The 18088-nt window shown below is 35.5% G+C and overlaps 1 protein-coding gene across 2 annotated transcripts in view; it reads right to left on the bottom strand.

The window, feature by feature from the left end:
• The window catches only part of USP34 (ubiquitin specific peptidase 34), a 210883-nt gene that overhangs the window by 35429 nt on the left and 157366 nt on the right, over window positions 1-18088 (bottom strand). For both annotated transcript variants that reach the window (XM_014446966.1, XM_023746521.1), the window contains 12 exons: window positions 16497-16575; window positions 14989-15042; window positions 14393-14488; window positions 10901-10965; window positions 10552-10627; window positions 10417-10464; window positions 10235-10300; window positions 8090-8170; window positions 5242-5327; window positions 4175-4343; window positions 4000-4074; window positions 2463-2614 (listed from right to left, as the gene is read on the bottom strand). In XM_014446966.1, coding sequence (XP_014302452.1) covers window positions 2463-2614; window positions 4000-4074; window positions 4175-4343; window positions 5242-5327; window positions 8090-8170; window positions 10235-10300; window positions 10417-10464; window positions 10552-10627; window positions 10901-10965; window positions 14393-14488; window positions 14989-15042; window positions 16497-16575 — 1047 coding nt within the window. The remainder of the gene's footprint in view (window positions 1-2462; window positions 2615-3999; window positions 4075-4174; window positions 4344-5241; window positions 5328-8089; window positions 8171-10234; window positions 10301-10416; window positions 10465-10551; window positions 10628-10900; window positions 10966-14392; window positions 14489-14988; window positions 15043-16496; window positions 16576-18088) is intronic.

Here is an 18088-nt window from a genome sequence, read left to right as displayed (position 1 = left end):
GCGATGATCCTTTCCTAGACCTAATATTTCATTTGGGATGCAAAATGTTGATACTGTAATTCCAGCACTACTTGCTTATTTATTAGCTCAAATACCTCTTTGATGACAAACTTCCTCTCACTTACCATTTGGTTGCCACGAGCTATAATTCTTACAGGTAAAGATAAATGCTTAATATTCCTTTATTAATAAGTTTCCAAAAGTATGATTAGGTTTCTTAATATACTCCAAAGGTTGTCAATGAGTTTTTATAATTTTTGTTTTAAAGTATCATTATGAACTCATGAATTTAAACATGTGTGATGTGTTTTAGCTCACTTGTAGTTATTATTGATGCTTAGGTTGTCCAATCTATAACCAGCATAAACATCTTTAAGTTGGCTCTTGAATCCTTTTAACATGGCCTCAGTAGGCTTTGACAGACTCTTTGTTTTCCAAGGTTACAAAACATTCCCAGCTTCCCATTCATTTCTTGCCCCAAACCTGGAATTGGCCATATTTCCAAGGAACCGTAATTTTTTCAGTGGGAAATGTTATCTAGTGACTACAACCTAGATGCTAGCGGCACTCATTGATTCTGAGCTGGACAGGATTTCTAGGCCTTTTCAGAAAATGGAGGTATATAATACATGTTTTGTTTGCGTAAGACAAAAATACACCATGAATTCTACTGATATTTCCAAATTTAGTTTTAAAGAAGTTATATAAAAACCCTATTATATTCATACTAGAGGCCCGATGTACAAAATTCGTACAAGGGGCTCGGCCCTCGCAACCCTGACTTCATCTGGAAGGTCATCCAGAAGTTCGTTTGACTGTCTGGTCTAAATAGCATATTATGCTTTTATTATTATAGATTTCTTTTTTCTTTTGCTAAGAATCTTGGTTTCTAATGACATTAACAATTACTTGCTTTACTCTATAATATAAAAAGTTTCAGAATAATAATTTCAAAAACAGTTTAGGATAATTTTACAATTCTTTTTGTCCTCCAGTTACCTCCTTGCTGGCAATTTACAGTGGTATTAATGTGCTCTAAAGTTACTTTAATTCCTCTTCATTGGCTATGCCACCAGCTCAATACACAGCTAGGTTCATTTATTTCAGTCTGCTTTTGATTTTTAAACATTCACATGATTCCAAAGTTAAAACAAATACAATACACAAAATAATGTATATTCAAAGAAGTCAAGCTTTCATTCCTTTCCCCTCCAGCCTGTATTTCCCTCCCCAACCATAGGAAATGCTTTTTTTTTTGTTTTTGAGTCAGCCTTCAACTAAAAAAAAAAAAAATACAGTCAATTCTCATTTGTAGTACCATGTTCTATAAAGTGCTGCAAACACCAAGTAGTGAATACTCAATCACTGCTTCAAGGGGAAATACAGGGTTAGGTTCCTGTGAGCCTCTGGTCACAATATTTTCATCAACCGATAGATATTACCTTTTTTTTCAAGCGTGTTTCTGTTTAAAGACACCTTATTTAATACATATTGTTAACTCATTAGCATTAAACTAATAGCAAACAACACCCTAGCTCATACCTGAATGAAGCTTATCTAAGACATATTATGAACTTGATCTTCTTGAGCTTAGGAACACTAGGCAGCACTTAACATTATGTTCCAGGACCGTTTTAAACAGCCAAGTCACAACAAAAAGCAGAAACGTGAAAAATGTGACATATGCCAAGAAAAGAACATTGTTTACAATATGAAAACTGGGAGTACAACAGGCAACTCAATTTTTTTTTTTTTGCCACTTTACACATGTACTTTCTACAGTTCATAAATGACTGCAAAAGCTCCTTGAGTACTGATTTGGGGATTAAAAAATTTTTAGCAAGAAGGCAAATTCGAAAATAGGAGATCTATGAGGATACATGTGCACGCGTACACACACAGACACTCTCTCTCTTTCTCATAGCCCTTCTTAAAAAGTAGCATACTATATATACTTTTCTCACCTTGCTTTTTTCACTCAGTAATACTTATCCTAAAGATTTCTCCAAGGTAGTACAGATATATTCCATGCTTCCTTTTTTCAACTATAGAGTACACTATTGAGTGAATACCCTGTTTTTCAACAAGTCCCCTCTTGGTGGACATTTCGTCTTTTGTTATTACAAACACTGCTGCAATAAATAGCACTGCCTATACATCTTTCTATTTTGGGGAACAGATTCTTAAACGTGGGGTTGCTAGGTTAAAGGATGAATGCACATATAATTTTGCTACATATTTTACTGTATAATTTCTTCAATGTATATTTCTAATATGACTCAGATAAATACCGTACGAGTTGCTACAAAAGATTGAAATAAGCTACAAGAGTTGGTAAACTGTAGTGTTATTTAAAAGGAGTTAAAAAACAAAAGCTACTGAATTAACATAACAGTGGTGAAACGATCATGAAAAAATAAAATCAAACATGCTTTAAGCATTTTGAATGTGAAACATTTCACCTTTCTGAGCGAGACTGTTCAACCAAAAGAGCAACTAAAGCTATCATTTTTTCAAGGGCAGCTGGCCTGTATTTTTCTTCTGCCAGAGAAAGGATATCTTCTTCCTCCTCCTCTTCTTCCCCTTCTTCCTCTGACAACACTTCAACTTGAGGCTAGAACAGAACAAAATCCAATTTTAATATATTAGTTTTAACATTATCTTGAGAGCATATAACCTGATTGTTTTATATAACTAACCAAAGTAGATGGTGGGAGGAGTATGTGTCATGAAAAAAACAACACTCAAAGGCCTAACCCTAACTTTAAAAGTCTAAACCACATTCAGGACAATTTTAGACCTAATGGGCAGAACTGTAAAGAGCAACGATTGATTCTCAAAACTGTGACTATTTACCTTACCTAAAGGAATAAATCCTTTAATAATTTTTTTTTTCTTATTGGCAAGCCCTTTGGAAGATAAATCAGATCAAAATTTATGAGTATGGTAAAAGAGTATTTACTATTTAATAAAACTGCCGGTTACACAAATTAAGGCATTCTTATTTGCAGTTGTCAAATAATCTAAATAGTAGGTATTTTGAAGAGATATTCACTTGGGCTTTGAAATGAAAGAGACTGAAAAGGTTTTATGATCTAACAAAGCAAGAGAAAAGCAGTCTAAACAAGCAGCCATATAGGCTAGAATTATATAATAACTGTCCATATTCTGAGAAGCATTTATATATACACTAGAGGCCCAGTGCACAAATCTTTGTACTGGGCCTCTAGTATGCATATAAGATCTTTGGTTAATCTCTTCCCGCCCTCTTCCCTCCCCCCTCCCTCTGAGATTCATCAGTCTGTTCCATGTTTCCACGCCTGTGCATTGAGCGTCTGCTCCCCCCCCCCCACCGCCCCCTCCATGCTCAGTGCGTGTCATAGCTACCGGTCGAACGGTTGGTTAGGCTTTTATATATATATAGATGTGATTAATACTTTATAGGTAAGGAGTCTGATCAAGGATCAAAGCCCAACTCACTGTGATTTAAAACAAGTTAATGTCTTTATGCCTCAAGTTCCTCATCTGTAAAATGGAGATAACAAAACTACTTACCTCTTAGGATTACAAAGGGATTAAATAGAACAGTGCAAATAGAGCATTCAATCCAATGTGGTCATTATAGACAACACAAAATCCACATTAATGCCTTAATATATAAACAGACTAGCTACTTAAATTTTTTGAGACTCTGATAAAAAATATGGGCAACAAAAATGTTCATCGAAACAATAAGCTAATGATAGAACCCCAAAGTGGGTGGTGGCCCTTTTGCCTAAATTATTTCCTTTGTTCCATGGCTTTACCAATCAAATTTATTGCTTAATTGTTTCTTCTCTTGCTATATCCATTAAAAATATCAATCAAACTTAGACCCTTAAAACTATCTAATATCACAGCCCGAAGGGACTTTAAAGAGTTAATATTTCATGATTTTCCATGATGCAAACTTGTAAACATGGCCTATAAATCCCTGATATGAGACAGGATTGTACTTACATTTTCAGGCCCTTTGGTTCCCATGTAAAAATGTACCATTGTAGATATGGCTTGCAATGAAAGCAAAAACTGGCTCTAAAAATAAAAATATTGGTTTAAAAATATGATATAAAAACAAATTTTAAATACTGAAAATAGGTACATAATACCAGAAATAAACATGATATAGCCTCACCTCTTCTTCACCCATTTTAGCAAATTCGTAAAGGAAGGCAAAATATTCTGTAAGATGTTTACTATGAGGTTTTACACCATGTTCCATAATTAATAATAGAGTTCTCACAAATCGAGTAACACATGAACGACCACCAATATCTTCAACTGAGGCATCCATATCATCTGACCTGAAAGCACAATTTAATATATCTTAGAGAAAGTATGAAGTCTGGAGATAGATACTCTGGGAGGAGAACTGTTTTTAAAAACCTGAATTTTGCCATGGCCAGTGTGACTCAGTTGGTTGGAGCATCATCCAGTACACCCAAAGGTCATGGGTTTGATTCCCCGTCAGGGCACATACCTAGGTTGTGGGTTTGATCCCCAGTTGGGGCATATACAGCAGGCAACCGACAGATGTCTCTCTCACATTAATGTTTCTCTCTCCCTTTCCCTCTCTTCAAAAACCAATGAGCATGTCCTCAAGTGAGGACTTAAAAAAACAACACCCGAATTTAACTCTTTCATCTTTATAATAATAAAATACCAATTACAACAATGTAGTAGCTGGGTTCCAATTATTGTGCCTGGCTAAAGCAATATAAGCAAAAGATGAAATCATAAAGTTATTTGTAGAGTATTTTGAAGATGCACTTAATTAAAAATAAAAAAAGTAAAACAAGTTTTGCCTTCTTGATTTATACAATTACAGATTTTTTTTAAAAACAACAAAAAAAACCCCACCTAAATATTTCAATGTGAATATTTACAAATACTCTGTAGGAAGCCCTAGTTGGTTTGGCTCAGTGGATAGAGCATTGATCGGCCTGCAGACTAAAGGGTCCCGGGTTCAATCCTGGTCAAGGGCACATACTTCAGTTGCAGGCTTCTCTCTGGCCCGGGCCCTGCAGGAGGCAACCAATGGATGTGTTTCTCTCACATCAATGTTTCTCTCTCTCTTCCACTCTCACTAAAAATCAATGGAAAAAAAAAATGTCCTCAGGTGGGGATTAACAACAACAAAAAAACTTTGTAGGCAGATTATCAAAAAGCTTAACAATAAAATGTTCAAAAAATAGTTCTTACCCATCTTCCATTCCTGGCTGTAAATAGAGATGAGCATGCACAGGTCTAAGTCTCTGAATCACATGGATGCACAAACGCTGAAACATCTATAAATGAAAAGATTAAAACAATCTGGAAGCCAACTCACATCAGGTAACAAAGATACTGAAAAATTTACATAATTCAAATTCTCTGCTATCCATTTGTATTTGCCTGCATATTAAATCTTTTTACATTCTAAAGCTTTCTTGGAGTCTCAACTGCAGACTGAAGATATAAGGCAAAGTTAGCTTAAAAAACAACACTCAGTTTTATAGTAAGGGATAAACAAAAACAAGTAAGTTTCAGTAATAGAGATTACCAAAAACAAAACTTCACAAAACTCTCTTAACTGGAGAGAGTCTCTAAATAAGATATACAAATGGTCAATAAGCACATGAAAAGATGTTCAATATCATTAATTAATAGGGAAATACAAACCAAAATCACAATGGGATACTACTTCATACTCATTAGGATGGCTAAAATAAAAAACAGTAAAAAATGTTGAAGAACATGTAGTGAAACTGGAACCCTCATTGATTGCTGCTGGGAGTATAAACTGGTGTAGAAACTATGAAAAACAGTTTGGTAGTTCCAAAAATTGTTGAAGATAAAGTGACCATATGACCCAGCAATTCTACTCCTAGATAAATATTAAAAAATATTGAGCCCTGACTGGTTTGGCTCAGTGGATAGAGCGTCGGCCTGCGGACTCAAGGGTCTCGGGTTCCATTCCGGTCAAGGGCATGTACCTTGGTTGTGGGCATATCCCCAGTGGAGGGTGTGCAGGAGGCAGCTGATTGATGTTCCTCTCTCATCGATGTTTCTAACTCTCTATCCCTCTCCCTTCCTCGCTGTAAAAAAATCAATAAAATATATATTTTTTAAAATATTGAAAACATATGCCAGGGGAGGATGGGTGGGTGGGAGGTAATCAACGAAGGACCTTGTATGTATATATGCATGGCCCATGGACATAGACAATGGGGCGGTGAGGGCCTGGGGCAGGGGATAGGGGTGGGCTGAAGGGGGTCAACGGGGGCAAAAAGGGGGCATATATAATATTTTCAACAACAAAGAATTATATTTAAAAAGTGGTGGGGCCGAAACCGGTTTGGCTCAGTGGATAGAGCATCGGCCTGCGGACTGAAAGGTCTCAGGTTCGATTCCGGTCAAGGGCATGTACCTGGGTTGCGGGCACATCCCCAGTAGGAGATGTGCAGGAGGCAGCTGATCGATGTTTCTAACTCTCTATCTCTCTCCCTTCCTTTCTGTAAAAAATCAATAAAATATATTTAAAAAAAAAAAAAGAATCTATTTCAAAAAAAAAAAAAGTGGTGGGGTTATGGGGCATTTTAAAAAATAATAATGTAGATATTGCAAAAATCAGAATAGCATTGTTTGAAAAAATATTCTCACTGACTCTGAATAAAAAGATTTGCAATCTATGTTAAAAAACACACGTATGTCAACACAAATATGTTGGCAAATTTAGAATCAAATGTTCATAGCAGCATTATTCAAAATAGCCAAAAAGTGGAAACAGCCCAAATGTTCATCAATTGCTGAATGAATAAACAAAATCTGAAATATCCATTTAATGGAATATTATTTGGCAATGAAAAGAAATGAAGTACAGATCCATAATCCAGCATAGATAAATCTTGTAAATATTATAAAATCAAAGAATCCAGTCACAAAAGACCACATGCTATATAATTTCATTTATAGAAATGGTCAGAATAGATAAATCTATAGAAAGAGAAAGCAGATTAGTGTTGCCAGGGGCTGGTGAGAAGAGACAGGATAAAATGGGGAGTGACTGCTAATAGGTATAAGGCTTCTTTTGGGGGTGTTATAAAATCAGATAAATGATAGTTGCACAAGTTTAGAAACATACTAAAAACCACTAAATTTTACACTTTGAAAAGTTTCGGTAAGTTTTATAAGAATTACATCTCAATAATAACTGAAAAGTGGCATATTTCAGATCATTTTTGGTTTTGTATAATAAATGAATATAAAGTAATATTTGTATTTTCCTTGCCTCAATTTTCCAATTAGAAAAACAAATATTCATGTGATAGCTCAGGATTTGTCACAGAAATGAATTATAAACTATTTATTTAACTTTCAAGGTCATTTCAGTCCCCATGGTTAGAATATCTTAAGGATGTGAAAAAGAACCAGTACAACTCATAAAGCAGCTAGAATAGGATCTGAGACAATGGTGGTTATAGCTATCTTCCTATTACCAGGCCAAGTGAATGATTTAAATTGCCTGACTGAAATATTTGTGTAAAAAGGACTGGTGAAAACAACAGTAAAATGACTTTTATGGTAAGAGGTCGATCTTTCCCAACTATATAAAAGACTAGAGGCCCGGTGCACAAAATTCGTGCACTGGGAGTTGGGGGGGGGGGGGGGGGGAGGTCCCCTCAGCCCAGCCTGCGCCCTCTTGCAGTCCAGGACCCCTCCCTCCTTACTGCCCACCTGCTCGCTGCTCCTTACTGCTTGGCTTGCTGCTCCTTAGCACTGCAGCAGAGGCGGAAGAGGATCCCGCCACGGCTGCTGTGCTTGCCAGCCATGAGCCTGGCTTCTGGCTGAGCAGCACTCCAGCTGTGGGGGTGCACTGACCACTAGGGGGCAGCTCCTGTTTGAGTGTCTGCCCCCTGGTGGTCAGTGCACATCATAGCGACCAGTCATTCCGCCATTCGGTTGATTTGTCTATTAGGGTTTTATTATATGTGATGGGTTAAGACATAGTCTCGGGCAAATTTAGAATCAACCTGACAGCCGTTTCTTTTTCAAATACATTTTTTCTTACCTGTCTCACAATTTGGTTAGGGCACTTAATTAATATCTGCATTGGCCACCAGTCATCATCAGCCATGCGGTCCAAAAACCACTGTAAGAAAATAGTGGGATTTTAACATTTAACCAAAACTCGTTAAATGGGATAAAAATCATATAAGAATTTTAATACTTGTCAATATTTCAATTATTTTAAATTTTTACCAAAAGAGATTCTTCATTTGCTAAAAAATCCAAAACCTAAAATGCCTAAAGTCATAATCAGGATCACCTTATTATAGAACTAGAGGCCCAGTGCACAACATTTGTGCACTGGTGGTGGTGGTGGTGGTGTGTGTGTGTGTGTGGTGTCCTCCTCAGCCTGGCCTGCACCCTTTAGCAGCCCAGGAGCCCTCGGGGATGTCCAATTGACAGCTTAGGCCCACTCCCTTGGGTGAGCGGCTCCCTCCACTGCCGCTGCCCTCGCCAGCCGTGAGCCCAGCTCCTGTGTTGAATGTCTGCCCCCTGGTGGTCAGTGCATGTCATAGTGACCAGTTGTTCCACCATTTGGTCGATTTGCATATTACCCTTTTATTATATAGGATGGGATACTGTTTTCCTCTTAGTCCTCATAAATGTCATACTGTAGAATCTTTTGTTTCTTTTGTTATGATCTGAGCACGATTCATTTTCTTTATGTTTAAAAACAAATCTCTTGATAACAAAAAACATGCTTCTTTAAGCTAAGAACAACTTCCCATTGATTTCGAGATATCTTTTAATTACATATTTAACTCTTCTACTGAATTGTACTATTTATGCATACACACAATTAATGACAATTGTAGAAAACATGTTTAATTCCTTGACAGAGTTCCAATGGCAAATCCTTAATTAAAATTCTAAAGTAAAAATGTATTAAAAAATAAAAAAACAAATTATGACCTAATCAACCCACCCTCCTCTGGATCTATGAAACAGCTTAAAAATCATGAAGTGGAAGGGGAATAGAGAAAAATGTTAAATAACACCAGGAGGATGCAATTAGTTAATGCCAACATGTGGAAAATCCTGCATAACAAATGACAAAGTAGCAAATAAGTAGAAAAATAAGTAACTGCTAATATATGGAAGATTGAAGAGACAAGCAAAATGTGGACCTTGTTTGAACACTAATGTAAGCAAACCAACTGAAAAGAATACATTTTTTAAAAAAGACAATTAGAGAAAACTGAACACGGAATGGGTACTGGATATTAAGGATTCGCTTCTAATTTTACTAGCAGTGAATGGAGATACATACTGAGCTTAACTGATATATGATATGGTATCTGGACTTGCTTTAAAATACTTCAGCTGAGAAAAAGCATGGGGGGAGACACAGAAATAAAAAAAAAGAATGTTATCTTTTTTTTTTTAAATATATTTTTTTATTGATTTTTTACAGAGAGGAAGGGAGAGGGATAGAGAGCTAGAAACATCGATGAGAGAGGAACATCGATCAGCTGCCTCCTGCATACCCCCGAATGGGGATGTGCCCGCAACCAAGGTACATGCCCTTGGCCGGAATCGAACCCGAGACCCTTCAGTCCGCAGGCCGACGCTCTATCCACTGAGCCAAACCGGTCAGGGCAAAAAAAAGAATGTTATCTTTTGTTGAAATTGGGTGATAGGTACATCTTTCTACTTTTGTGCTTGTTTAGATATTAAGATGGCAATATGGTTTAGCGATCATTATCTGGGAGCAATTATCCTTAGGGATGTCTTTCTCTTATAATGCAATATTGGAGGAGATAAAAATTGAATATAAACTGATCCACTGGGATATATGTATTTTTTTCTCAGAGAGGTAGGGGAGATATACATTTTAAGTAGTTTCTGATAACATTCAAAAGTAGTTAAGAAATATCTGGTAGTCTTTGGAATTTTCTATACTTTTTCTTCTAATGTGGGGGGAACCAAAGAGTTTTAAAGTAACTTAAGAATCAGTTATTTAATGGGTGTAATAGATTTGATAAATAAATTATAACTTTCTTTCAGCTATCAAATGATTTTATGAAAAACTCACACTGGGCTCCCTATGATTTGATAGATAAACAATTTTGCTGTAGCATCTATGTTAAGAAAACTAAGAAATGAATCTTAAGCTATGCATTGCTGGTTGAATTATTCACCTCACCTCACAAGCTGCTTGACTATTATTAAACTGTTTTGTCAATAATTCAATCCATTGAAGCATTGTGGGCTAAAAAAACAAAAAGAAAGAAAGAAGTCACTGAAGGCATAAGGAATTCTCAGCTAAAGATAGATAATGAAAACCAAAAGATATCAAATCACAAAAATACACAAAATAAAACATACCTTTTCTTTTGAATGAATAAATGTCTCTAGGACAAAGGAAGTGCTTAACTGTAAAGAAAGATGAAATTAAGCAAAAAAGACATAATTATTTTAAAGTAGTCATTTTGAAAAAGTTATCTAAGGCTTATATATTACCTTTGCAGTCATTAGAGACACAGCTTTAGGATCTGGTAACGTACTGGGAATACAACTACACAACTGCCACATAAACCTAGAATTTAAAAATAGTAAGTTGAAATTCTTATAGGAAAAAAATTTAAACGTGTAACAAAAAAAACTATTATGGGGGGAGACAGAAGAGGTTAAAGGGGGGATAAATGGTTACAGATGGAGACTTGACTTTGGGTGGTGAACAAACAATACAATAAATAAATGATATATTATAGAATTGTAAACCTGAGTCATATATAATTTTATTTAACCAATGTCAGCCCAATAAATTCAATAAATTTTTAAAATGTATTACTAAATTTATCAAACTTACCCAAAATATGTATGTTCAAAAATATTTTTGTCTTGAAGAAACTGCATGTTATCATGCCAAATCCACTGAAGAAAAAAAAAATGTTAACATCAGATATTGCTTCATTACATTTTACCACTATTTTAAAAACAACCCCCCCAAAATACATGCACTTAAAATTCATGTTGATTTTTTTTCCAGGAATATGTAACATGAAAGTACTGTAAGTTACTAAACCTGATCCAATTTATCATTCTATATCTAGCTATCTCAAGTGATTATTGTTGTTTAAGAACATATTTACAAAGATTCTGAAGAACAAAGATATACATGAATAAAACTGTCATATATATTTTGATAAGAATAGGTAATGAGAGAAAGGTTTATGTTTAAAAACTGGCCAAAAAAAGACAACCACTCTTTAATTTATGTTGGCAGACCTATATGGGAGTTGATTTCCCTGTTTACTCTAGAAAAATAATGAAAAACGATTATTTCTCACAACAGTCCTGTGGAACTACTCTGTCTTTAGTTTTTATGTTCCTTCATCTCTTTGAATACCTTAAAAACATGCTCTAAGTTACTGTCAGGCAGTTCCATAACATTATTTTTACCTGGTTCAATTTTATTTTCTGATTATTGATATTATTGGCTATCTTTATCCCCCTAAAGATTTTCAACTAACTCTACTTATCCCCCAGCCCCCTACTACTCTGGACCCAGGTTTCATAATCACATATTAGGGCTCCTGCTGTACAATATATTTAGAAAATCACAGACCTAGTCATTGAATGGCCTTGCTTCAGAGTTCTTGGTCCTCTACTATTTCTAGGCATAGACTAGCTGTAGCCACAAGGAAAGTTTGACAGCACTCACTCCACTCAATTCAGTGCCTTTTCATGGCAACTGAGCCCTATTCCAACTTCTTGCTTTTAGCTAGGTACTATCTCTTTAACAACCCAAGAGCTGAACCTTTGGCCACCATTATCTGCTTTGGACCTAAAGCCTGGTAGTCCCATGATTTCCACCAGATTTACTGCCTTTAATTATGTTCCATTTCTGTTCTATAGAAATATTCATCTTGTTTTTTTATTGTCCTTTTTGCCTTGTATCAATACAATGTATGTGGAACTAACTGGGTATGTTTAAGTGTGAAACTATTGTACTACATTGATCAGAAAGAACTTTCCTAAGTGTTTTTCTATATACCCATCCAACTTCATCTTGGATCACTCTTCCTTATTAATCATCACAGCTACAGAGGTCACCTTTCAGCGTCTAAAATAGGCCAATAAACTCTATTCTTCCTCAGGACTCTGTATGTAACATTCTTTTTGCCCGGGGTACTCTTCAAATGATTAACTCCTCACTAACTTTCAAACTGAAGTTGAAGGTCACATTTCCTGAATACCTTCCACAGCACTCCTGATTCAATTATCCTTTTCTGAGCACTCTACTTGTTTTATCCATTATAGTCACACATTTGAGGGTTCTAAAAATTTTCTTTTTACCTCTGGTAAAGTCTGTTACTAGCTATATTTTAACAGTACAAATCTAAAAAACCAGATTCCAGTTTACATATAAAATCTATGTTAATGTTAAGTAACAGTAATATTATATTTTTTACTTAAATTTTTTAGTAAAATGTATGTGCAGGAAAACATTTTAAATTAATAAGCTGAAACTATGATAGAAAAAAATGGTTGGTTTAGGTCTACAATCAAGAATAGTCTAACAGAGTTTAGTTTGTTTTTCTTATTATTATTATAATAAGCAAACGTCTGGGATTCCCTTTTCTCACAAGGTAAATCAGTGCTTCTCAAAGAATGGTTCAGAGAGCTGTGGTGTCCCTGTGACATTTTTAGGGTGTCTATAAGGTCCAAAGCATACAATGGAGTTTTCCAGAAGCTAAATGACGAGATTATAATATACCAAAATACAGAAGTTGTTATGAGACACAAGCTGTCCTATATTAAATCAGATATTAAAGAGATTTGCAAAAATGTAAAACAGGGACACTTTTCTCACTGAATGGTATTGTTCTGAGAAAAAAAAAATTTTTTTTTTAAACTCTAAAAGTTCTCAGCCCGGCTGGTGTGGCTCAGTGGTTGAGTGTCACCTATGAACCAGTAGATCATGGTTCAATTCCCAGTCAGAGCACAGGCCTGGGTTGCAAGCTTGATACCCAGTGTGGGGCGTACAGGAGGCAACCGATCAATGATTTTTCTCTCATTGTTGATGTTTCCCTCTCCCTCCCTCTTCCTCTCTGAAATCAATAAAAAATATATTTTTTAAAAAGGACGGGGTTGCCAAACCGGTTTGGCTCCGTGGATAGAGCGTCGGCCTGCGGACTGAAAGGTCCCAGGTTTGATTCCGGTCGAGGGCATGTACCTTGGTTGCAGGCACATCCCCAGTGGGAGGTGTGAAGGAGGTAGCTGGTCGATGTTTCTCTCTCATCGATGTTTCTAACTCTCTATCCCTCTCCCTTCCTCTCTGTAAAAAATCAATAAGATATATTAAAAAAAAAAAAAAAAAGGACTGGGCAGGCTAGAAGGAGTCAATGGGGGAAAGAAGGGAACATATATAATACTTTCTAAGTCTGCCCGAATACCCTGGGGGCATATAAAGTCTTACACATAATGGTGATTCTAATCTATTTAATTTTAATTATGGATGGTGGTTGAAATTATTGTACAAGTAGGTGAGTTGAATGGCCTAAAATGTAGCAAAGCAACTAATTTTTCTGGTAAATCCAATTCAAGGGCTTAATGAAGACAATATTCTTGGCTTTTAATCAGTAACATTATGGGTAGGCAAGATACCAATTTCGAGTATGTGTTTGGGGGAACTCAGTTTAAGTCTTGAACACACAGTGAAAATATCAGCAAATCAATTAGATAGTAAAAACTGAATTGTCTATATGGGAGGGTATTTTTTCAGGCATACCTTTCTGGAGATTTACTTTTCGTACTTTTGGCTGACTGGCTTAGTTTACAACAATGACACAACACACACTGAGTGATGAGTACTTTTGTAAGTCTTAAAACATTAAAGTAACATTACCACTTACATTATGAAATAAAGAAAGCCTCATTACTATAAATCAAACACTTTATAATGTAAAAAATATATTATTTCAAATGCATTTCAAATACACATACACTTATACTTGTAACAAAGAGCCAGAGAACACTTGCAATTCTATCACCACTAAGAACATTACCAACCATACAAGCTACCTGCAGGCTTGCTGTAATGCCATCAACCATTTTATCTTTCTTATTTTTCTTCAATGTTACTAATAATTTTTTACTCCCTTTAATCTCATTCACTTTATATTCACCTGTTGTATGTCAGTATTACCAAGCGTATTTGCATATTGTGTTAAGGTTTACCCTCGATTATAGGTACTAATGTTGTCATAGCCTAATCTTGTATCACAGTACTATTATTACTTGAAAAAATACTTAAAACATGCTTTCAAATTGTTGCTCAAGTTAAATTAGCTTATACCTCTAGTAATTCTGATGAAACATCAAATTTGTATTCTTTCCCATTTTCTTCCTCTGGTTCCATGCGTTTATAAAACAGCATATATGCACTATGTGTCTTTAAGAGGAAAAAAAAAGTACATTTTCAGTTTGATAAAAAATGACTATTAAAGAAGGCAACATGTACAGCATGGATGGAACTGGAGAGCATTCTGCTAAGTGATATAAGCCAGTCAATGAAAGAAAAATACCACATGATCTCACTCATTTATGGATAATTAAGACCATTATAAACTGATGAACAAAAATAGACACAGAGGCAGAGCAACACTGAACAGACTGTAAAACTACAGGGGGAAGGCCGGAGAGGGTTGTGGGTAAGAGGGGGGGGGCGGGTAAGAGATCAACCGAAGGACTTGTATGCATGCATATAAGCATAACCAATGGACACAAGACACTAGGGGGTAGGGGAGGCCAGGGGAAAGTCAAGGGAAGAAAAGAAAAAAGGAGACATATGTAATACTCTTTGTAATACTTTAAGCAATAAAACAAAATTTAAAAAAAAAGAAGGCAACATAAAAAAAGAGAACGATGTAAAATTACATATGAAATGGTTACCTTTTCAAAAGAGAAATCCATAAACTTATCTGTAACAGAATCGTAGGTCTTGGTCTGTTTTAAAAAATAAGTTTCCTTCTTTAGAAAATGGGCACATTCAGTTGAATTACATATAAAATATTTTTTAAAAAGCTGTTTAATACTATGCAATAACTTCATCAATAGTTTCTCAAATAGCATTGCATTTATAAAAATCCTTAACAGCAACTTTTGGCTAAGAGTACTAAAATTGGAGATTCAAAATGTATTTTAAGGTACTTTACCATAAAATATATAAAACATAAAGAAATAAAAGGAACTTGCAAATTTAAAAAACTCTTATAAAAGAAGAGTTTTTTGTTAAGTTTACTTTTTTTTTTAGGAATAGTTCTGTGAATAACATTTAGAGATGCAATCAGTTTAGTGAGAGCTTCATTATTTACTCCTCCTTTTACCCATTTCCAAAGTATTAGCAATTTTCCTACTTCTTTTATATTCAGAATAGTATAAGGACACCAAAGAGCAATAAAAAGTCCATTAAAATCCAAAATGTGAATAATTATTTCACAATAAACATGGCTATCAAAGTGAAAAACTGGTTTATCTGGGCTTATCTGTGAAATGGAAATGACTATTAAATATTTGACTTATAAGAATTAACAGGGTATTTTTAAAGTTTTCATAAAACTGGTAGGAGTGAAATTATTACAATTCTACTCCAAATTAATGATCTTTTTGTATATCTTACTGCTAATTATGTAACAGGTAAGCTATTCTTTTTCTACCCTGTCACTTGTAATAACCAGGTTGCTGCTACTTTATAAAAGGGATCGAAAAAACAATTCTTTAAAGCTCAGCTCAATCTAACTTCCTTGTCAAAAAGTGTTCATAATCTATATATATAAAAGCCTAAGCGACTGTTGGACCGGTAGCTATGACACACACTGACCACCAGGGGGCAGACACTCTGACCCGTAGGCTAGCTTGCTGCTGGGGATCTGGCCGATCAGGACTGGGCAAGACAGGCCAGACACGCCCTGGAGCCCTCCTGCAATCCCTCCCTGGCCCCCATCGTGCACCGGTGGGGTCCCTCGGAGAGCCGGTTTAGGCCCAATCCCTGCAGGCCAGGCCCAGGGACCCCACCAATGAAAATTTGTGCACTGGGCCTCTAGTAAGTCAATAAAGAGTAATTTCTTTTGGCTTTAATCCCAAAGCATTCAAGAAAACAACTTATTCAATCATAATGTCACAAGGCAAGGTAATTCAAGTTCTATACTATTATTTAATTTTCAATTGTTAAGTCTTAACCTTCTTAATCAGTTGAAGGCAAAAATAGTAATTTTAAAAATATTTTCCAGGGTCTATTATATACTCCAAACATACTAAACTTCCATTAATACCAGCAGAATAAAATTTAAATCAAATCATAATGATTAAAAAGAAAGTTAAGTGATTCTGCTATTGGATTTTATGATATTGCAAAGCATGTGAAAGTCACAAACTATTTATAATTTCTAAATAAAACTTACTGTCATTTCTCCACCAAAACATTCAGAGGCAAGTTGAGCAGAATCAAAAGGTTTTACCTCAGCATCATTAAAAAGATACCTAAAACAGAGCAAGTAGTGTTGATAAAGTATATATGTACTGAATACCTATCTATTATGCCTATTTTAAAAATATTTAGGTTATATACTGATATATTATAAGTAATTATCAAACTATTACTAATATAAGGTAAATTCTAACTAAGCTCTTGTTTTGACAACTCTAATCCACTAGAAATTGGGAATATAATTTTACAACAGTCATAACCACCCTAAAATTTGAGATTCATTTATAACCTAGAAGTAACAGGAGTTTGTAAAAGCAATAAAAAGTCTGCATAAATATAACATGTAACATGGACAAAAAATATTAAGAGATGGAAGAACTTCCAAAGATAAAGATGCCATTTTAAAATTTTTGATAAAAAAATGATTTAAAGTATATTTATGGAAATATATTCAAATGGACAAAAACATTAAAGATATCATAACATGATTGACTTAAAGAGTGAGAAATAGTTGAACTATTCTGTTAAGTACAGATTGAGACTCTATCTAACAACTTCTGAAGACATTTGAAAACCAAAAAATAGTTATGAAAGAACTGATTTAATAACTTCCAACCATCTCTCTATATAAAAGCCTAAGCGACCAGCTGACCGGTAGCTATGACATGCCCTGATCACCAGGGGGCAGGCGCTCAATGGAGGAGCTGCCAAGCTGCGTTGACTTGGCAGCTGTGGTTCTTGGGTGACACACCCAGAACCAGAGAGAAGGAAGCCTGATTCCGGGGTGCATCACCCGAGAACCACCTTCTCGCAATCCGGGACCCGTTGGGGGATATCAGAGAGCCAGTTTCGGCCCGATCCCCACTGACCAGGCTGAGGGACTCCACCGGTGCACGAATCCGTGCACTGAGCCTCTAGTTAACTTGATAAAAGAAGATAAAATAGAATGTGTGTGTTAAAGGAGAAAGGAAAGGTAAAGAGAGTGGAGCATGAAGGTTAACTTACTGTGGTTTTTGTTTTTGGTTTTTTTTTGGAAAATATATTGATTTCAGAGAAGGGAGAGGGAGAGAGAAATAGAAACATCAATGATGAGAGAAAATCATTGATCAGCTGCCTCCTGCACGCCCCACACCGGCAATTAAACCTGCAACCCAGGCATGTGCCTTGAGCAGAAATCAAATTGTGGTCGATGCTCAACCACTAAGTCATGCCATCCCGGCTAGGTTAGCTTCTAACCAGAATATATAAGGACTTTGTGGCCACCCTATAGACAGAATTCAGTAAAAGCTCTTGAATGAGTGAACACAGACAGGTAAGATTTGGAAGGTGCAATATGTTCTATGAATATAAAATTGCATGCAAAATTTTGTGTGTTCATTCTTTCTGAAGAAAGCATTAATAAAATTCTCAAAGGAGTCTAGAGATCCATGAAGTTTAATAATTAAGTCATATTGTCTTTTGAAAGTCACTTTCATTTAAAAATTTGGTCTAACTGCTTTCCTAAATTTATAAAGTTTTCAGAAAACTGACATCAGAAAACATATCTGAAGAGAAAACTATCAACAA

The sequence above is a fragment of the Myotis lucifugus genome, unplaced genomic scaffold, assembly GCF_000147115.1.
Source record: "Myotis lucifugus unplaced genomic scaffold, Myoluc2.0 scaffold_6, whole genome shotgun sequence".
NCBI lineage: Eukaryota > Metazoa > Chordata > Mammalia > Chiroptera > Vespertilionidae > Myotis > Myotis lucifugus.
Note: the sequence above shows the minus strand (reverse complement) of the source record. Positions and strands in the feature narration are given on the sequence as shown.